Below are 6,728 nucleotides of genomic sequence, written 5' to 3' on the forward strand. Positions count from 1 at the left end.
CATCAGAGAAAACACCTGATCTCAGGATTCGAGAAGATCTACTTTCCGCACTTTTTACCTTACTTCGACCGGTTCTTAATCGTCGGAGGCGGAACTCCTACCAACAGGAGCTTCCGTTGTTTTGCAGGTACATCCAGCAGGGAATCCAGTCTTGGTGACGTAACTATCCCGTAGGACATAAAAAACCTCGAAACATTTGGCGCCGTCTGTGGGGAGTGTACCTCTAAGATGGTTTCTCAAGAGACTGTACCGCCTCCTATAGAAAAGCAACCTACGGCTGAGGTCTTTTCAAACCATGATATGGATGAAGATCTAAAGGTCGAAACATATACGGCCGCAGATGGATCCCTCATTACCAGGCGCATCCGTTCTAAAGACAACAAGGAGTGGGGCGATGGTCAGGCGGGTTCGAGTAAGTCATCCGGCCAACCCCAGGCGGCAGGACAGTCTGCTCACATCACCCGAGATGAGTTCATGAAATTCATGACAAGTTTGTAGTGTTTTATTTGTCCACTTATCATGGTATTTTTGACACAATTTTGTAGTTATTTTCCCCTCTTTTATCCCTTTTATCCCCTTTAGTGCATGATTATAGCTTTTGGCTTCCCCAATCTTTTTTATGAGTGTGTTCATGTTTGTAGATGCAATGATAAATTGATTATATAGCATAAGCATGAAGACCTACATTCACTAGACGAAAAAGGTAAAAAGGCACCAGTTCAAACCCCCCCTTGGCACCGGTTTTGAACCGTTGGGGATTTGAGGGATGCCAAATCCATGAAAATTTGGCACCGGTTCAAAACCAGTGCCAACTACCATGGCACGATTGTTTTTTTTATTTTCAATACTATTGGCACCGGTTCAAAGCAAGAAACGGTGCGAAAAACCCCACTTTAGGCACCGGTTCTTTCTTTGAACCGGTGCCAAAAGTCTCAAAAAAAATTTTAAAAAAACTTTTGGCACCGGTTCTGGTCCAAACCGGTGCCAAAAATACCCTAAAAAAATTTTAAAAAAAATAAAATTTTTTGCATTTTTTTTACTTAAATTGATATATAAACACTAACATATATATAAAGTTACATATTTTCATTAAAAAAGTCTGTAATATTACAACTTTCGTCCAAAAAAAATTAAATAATCCAGACTGCTCTGCTGTTTCTGTTCTGCTGCGCTGTTGTAGTACTGAAATTAAAGCCTTTGATAGCTTCTCCATTAGTGCGAGATGCATGAAGCTGTTTCCTAACCTGAGTTGCTAGTGACTGCATTAACATAAAAGTAATTAGATACTCAAATACGATTTTGGGAGGAATGAGAGAGAAGAAATCAGCTTAAAACTTTAGACTCTAAAAAAAGGAACAAAGAAAACGGAAGATCTCACAAAGTTTACTCCTGAAATTGCCAATTCAATGGCCTCCCTAATAAGTGTCATATACAAGCAAATTACCTTTCCTAGCTCATCTCCCCATTGGTCAAAAGAATTAATACCCCATACGAAACCTTCAACTGCAATTCTGTGCTCATAGATGGCCAGCAACTGCAAGATAAATAACAGCTAAATCATGATATTATATAACATTTATGCTTAAAATATCCTACTGGATCAACAATTAACAAACTGATCACAACATTATCCAAGCTGTCCAACATCACAACAAAAAATAAAAAAAAAATAATAATTAGAAAGAGGTAAGGTCATCAAACCTGTCCAACATTATATGCAGTCAGAGATGGAAGTAAAAGGCTTAGAGAAGGACGGTTTCCAGTGAAGGTCTGTAAGGGAAGAATGGCAATCAATTATGAAAAGATAGTGTCACAACCTCAAAAGATTATAGAAACATGAACAGAAAATTCACCTTGTGCGGGACAAGATGTGGAGATACGTTCTCCTTCTGCAACTCTTCTTGAGTCTAAAGAAACAGAACAATTAGCTACCCAACCATTTCCACAATTGAACAGTGTGGCAAATTTTTTTAAGGCAAGAGAGCAGAAGATAATTGATGTAATTTTTACAATACTTTGTACAAAAAGAAAACAATAACACTTGATCTATAAATGACACAACTTCAATAAAATCTATGACAATTTACTAAAAATCATTTCAAGTAAAATCAGTAATAAATATAACAAGTACAATCCTTGAGAGAAGATATAAAGTTTGATAAGGAGTTATAGAAAGTATGGCCAAAAGTGGATCTAATTCCCAATGTAAAATAAAAACCAACCTTCCCATAAGCTAGTGCATCTGGCTGTACAAAGAAGTTAGACATGAGCTCATCATGATTACTCACTACTTCACCTGAAATATATAAGCTACCATCAATAAAGGTAAAAGTCACAACATAATAATACATTCAATAATTAAATGGAATGAAAAGCTCATTGACACAATTAAAATCTGATATGGAGTTCGGTACCTTTGAGATATACAGGTTGCTGACTTTTTGCAATTCCTATAAAATCACAGGGGATAATACGTCCCTGAAGTAACAAAACCAGAAGTATCAAAGACATTGCTATTATGGTACTTATATGCTTATCTATGAACTCTCTTAACTAGAAGTCTAAAAGTCAATTAAAAAATATAAGAGCAAGAAAGCAGAAGAAATTCAATAAGCAGAGCAGAGTGAGAAAGTAAAACCATCAGCAAGGAAAGTTTTAATTGTTGGAACACAAAATAAAGAAAAAAGTCAATTATAATGTCTTAATGAACATCTTCATACCTAATAACTAAAATTGCCCCCTAAAACCTTAAAAGCTTTTCATTTTGGTTTGACACATATTATGAATAGTTGCAAAATGTAAATAAAATATTTTTGGTGGTAGATAGAAATTAAAAAGAAAATAGTACAACAAAGTTTTGATATGGGCTGACCAACCAAACAAGAATCCAAAAATACCCCTCTTTGCCATATGGGTATTCATAAAACATTGATACAGAAGTATACTAAAGGCACAGGAAGCAAAACCTTTTTTCCTGGATGCTGCTGGTTTTAAGTGTAGCACCAATGCATGTTTTCCCAGAATTTATAGAATTAATCAGGATACTAAGGATGCCCGTAGGAAAGTTTGATTACAATGTGTTTTGATTTGGTAATTTAAATCAATATGCAGAAAGAGTGAAATACAGTGTGATTCAAATTCTATTTGCCCAGACCTTTGTTTGGAGAATCATGAACAGTATATGACCAGATAAAGGCTCAAGTATATTAGAAGAAACAAAAAATATCAAACTAGGGAAATCTTTTTTTGTCATATTCAGACTCCAGTAGGTTAACAAGAACAAAGATTGGTTTTAAATAGTCAAATAGCAATTTAGCACCAAAAACAGATATCTTACCTGAGCCTCTAAAGATTTACCATCCTTGAAACCAGCTTTTCCAGTCCCAGCTAAGGTAGTGACTCGTTTATTTGATGGATTTAGCCTCTTGATCTGAATATGAGATGTCAAACTTTAGTTCTGTAACTCTATTAAATAACTATATTTATTAAAACTTAATTTGAAGTCTCCTGTTGTTAGGAGACTTGATTGGAAATGGAAACATAAGAAACGTCACTTAAAATTATAAATCCTGAACTTCATTCTGAAGCAACTGCTACCATTTTTCAGAAAACTGATTGCAGGCTAAAGAACAATACTTGAGATATTGTAATAAATTCTACAGAACAGTGTTCTTTGGTGGCATTGAGGTGCATGCAGTTGGAATCTTGGAACTATAAGATGACCACATTTACTTTTATCCACATTTCACTAGTATTAAAATAGCTCGTATCCACATTTTGTCAAATAATGCTCAACACAAAATTATCAGACACCCATGATCTCTTAAGGATAATTAGTTCTACTAGTGGCAAAGTTAAATGCATCCAATACAAGTTCTACATCTAAAAACTGAACTCTGAAGCACAAATTGTCAAACCAGAAAGACAACAGAAAACTGAACAATTAGACTAAGTTAGGTAGTTTTCTAGTAGTAAAAGACCTACCACAGAATACTAACAATGTCATTAGAAATTAGATTCACCATATGTTAGTTCATATGAACCTCTATCACCTTAAGGCCTACTTTTTATGAATTAAATGGCACATAATGCATAAGAATAGTCTAAACAAACAACTAACAATCCCATTTATACATGGCAAGTGAATGCAGCAAATGGTACCTTTTGTTCTGCCATATCCTTGGCAATTTATTTAGCCCTCCATTCATCAGCTTCTCGGTCAAGTTTCTTGAATTGCTCCTCCTCCTGTGAACCATTAAGAAAATCAGTTAACATAAACATACTCCAAAACTTGTAATTCAGGTAAATAGCCTGATATCAGCAATAGAAAGCAACCTTAGCAAGTGATTCAGCAACACGACGTCTCTTCCTCTTCCTCCACAACTTATTGCGTTTTGACTTGTTAATTTTGTCACTCAATCTAACAACAGCAGATTTCTCCTCCCATGGGGTCCCATCATTAGTAACAAACTTGAGAGGTTCAAGCAGAAACCGCAATTTTGACATTAACCCATTTGCAGCCTGCATTAAAATCAACTCTTGGGCACCCAAATCAATCCTATTATCCTCAAAAAACCTACAAAAGTCATCAATTTTTGAACTATCAATTGACCCATCAACACCATCATCATCATTATCACTCCCCTTCCCCACACACCCTTTTACTTCCTTAACCTTCATCAACATATCCAGCTCTTTTTTCCTACTATAAATAACCCACAAAACAAAAACAAAAAAGACCCAATTAAGTTATTACAACTTTTTCAGCATTTTCTCAACAGAAATTAAGGAAATTAGAACTAACACAAATAATTAGCGAAATTGATATTCATTGATTAAAAAACATTACCTCAGAAGTTGTTTCAATGGAGGAGAAAGCTCAGAACTGCTACAATATAACGCAAAGCTAAATAACCCAGAAACCCTAACCTCGAATTTCTGATTTTTGGTTCGCAATTGATTCGAAATTGTTGTTGTTGAAGACGCACGCACATCGAATTGATTCAAAATAGACGCACCCAGAAACCCTAACCTCCAATATCGTAGAAAGAGAGAAGGAGAAGGAGAAGGAGATCGAAAGAGAGAAGAAAGGAAAGGGAAAGTGGCGATTATGGAGAAGGAGATCGAAGGAGTGTTAGGAAAGTTCTGAGAGAAAGCTCAGAAGCCCCTTCAATGGAGAAATTCGAGTACGCTTCAATGGAGGAGAGAGAGAGGCAGATCAGATGAGAAGAGGAAAGATCGAGGAAATGAAAGCAAGAGAAAGAAAGAGTATGGGAAATGAAATGAAAACGAAGAAGACCCGGTTTTTTTTTTTTCAAAAATGGACCGGTGCTAATTAACATAGTTGGCACCGGTTTAAGGCGAACTGGTGACAACTCTATGCCATACTTATTTATTTTTATTTTTTTTTATAAGTTGGCATCGGTCTGAACTGGTGCTAATTAAATGATTGGCACCGGTTTTGGTTGGAACCGGTGCCAACACTGAATTTTTCAATCCTGCCCATTTCTTTTGGCACCGGTTTTCAAGAACTGGTGCTAAAGGGGGGGGGGTGCCTATTTCATTTTTTCTACTAGTGATTGGAAGCAAAGCACAAGAGGAGAGGGCACTCCTACCCCAAGCGCCACAATCTGCCTCCCTCTATTCCCAGCCAGGAGCGGGCATGCACTAGTCAAGGAGCGGACGCTCCTCCCTGAGTTCCAACAATCTGCCTTCTTTGCTGTAGCTAAGAGCGGGCACGCAAGAGTAGCCGGAGCGGGCGCTCCAGGCCTAGGAGCGGGCGCTCTTGCATAGACCCGGTTTTCTTAACGGAATTTTCTATGTGACTTTGGGGAGTATAAAAGCGATCCTTGGTTTTTATTTTAGGGACCTTCTTCTTCTTCCTTTTTAGTCTTCTTACGCCCTTAGTTAGCTAAAAAAAAAAACTCTCATTAATTAGCTTAGTTTCTCTCAATTTCAATCATTGAATTAGTTTAATTGAAGTTTGTACTCTCAATTTCAACACTTTCTCAACTTTGAAGCTTCATTAGTAATTTCTTCCTCTATCTCTTGCTCTTTATTTTCAGTTTTTAATTGTTTTGAATTGTTAATTTCCTTCTTAATCTTCCTTAATTGTTGTTGCATGTTCAATCTACCTTGTTCTTACTACTTTTCTCAACTTGTTAGATTTATGTTAAACTTAGATATTGTTGTTAGATTGTTCTTCGCCATGAATTGTGAGTAGTCTATTTTCTAGGGGTTGGGTAAAACCCTCAATGTAATCACAAAGAATTTGTTGCATGTGCTAATTTTGTAATTATTGGGTGTTAATTAGTTAAGCTTAAGTGGTTTAATTGCTTAGTTCTTGTATATGGCCATTGCTAGAACTATTTATCCAAGCTTTCTCAACGAAGGATCGAGAGATGAACTTGAGTTAGCTCCCTTATGCTTAATTAACTTGAAATTCCATGAGAATAGGAATTTCCGGTCAAGGGAATTTTAATGTCATCGTGATTATGCTTTAACACTTGTTTTATGCTTTGTAACCACGAGAGTAGGTTATATTCATGACTCAAGTAATCCCTCTAGCTGGAGAGAGTAGTAGGGTGCCATAGATGACTTCCCCTAATTTATCCCCTTAATTTACCTTGATGAATGCATGCTAATTGTGATTTGTGATGAATTTGAGTGGTATAACCCAAGCCCTAGATTCCCCTAAATATTGTTAATCTCCTCTTAGCTTTAGTTGA

At 36.4% G+C, this 6,728-nt stretch overlaps 1 protein-coding gene across 1 annotated transcript; it reads right to left on the reverse strand.

The window, feature by feature from the left end:
- Positions 1-1,067: 1,067 nt before the first annotated feature.
- On the reverse strand, positions 1,068-4,475 carry LOC110710046 (glucose-6-phosphate isomerase, cytosolic-like). The gene is made up of 9 exons (XM_021888309.1): positions 4,336-4,475; positions 4,162-4,245; positions 3,338-3,430; positions 2,415-2,478; positions 2,223-2,296; positions 1,854-1,907; positions 1,702-1,770; positions 1,445-1,534; positions 1,068-1,259 (listed from the first exon to the last, which is right to left on the reverse strand). The coding sequence occupies exons 2-9, from the start codon at positions 4,174-4,176 to the stop codon at positions 1,131-1,133; spliced, it is 588 nt and encodes a 195-aa protein (XP_021744001.1). The 5' UTR covers positions 4,177-4,245; positions 4,336-4,475; the 3' UTR covers positions 1,068-1,130.
- Positions 4,476-6,728: the final 2,253 nt, after the last annotated feature.

Source organism: Chenopodium quinoa, unplaced genomic scaffold (assembly GCF_001683475.1).
Source record: "Chenopodium quinoa cultivar QQ74 unplaced genomic scaffold, ASM168347v1, whole genome shotgun sequence".
Taxonomy (NCBI): domain Eukaryota; kingdom Viridiplantae; phylum Streptophyta; class Magnoliopsida; order Caryophyllales; family Amaranthaceae; genus Chenopodium; species Chenopodium quinoa.

Coding starts and splice junctions, on each gene's coding strand:
- LOC110710046 (XM_021888309.1), bottom strand. Junction 1,535..1,701: donor CTGCATATAATGTTGGACAG/GTTTGATGACCT, acceptor TTTATCTTGCAG/TTGCTGGCCATCTATGAGCA. Junction 1,260..1,444: donor GGGGAGATGAGCTAGGAAAG/GTAATTTGCTTG, acceptor ATGTTAATGCAG/TCACTAGCAACTCAGGTTAG.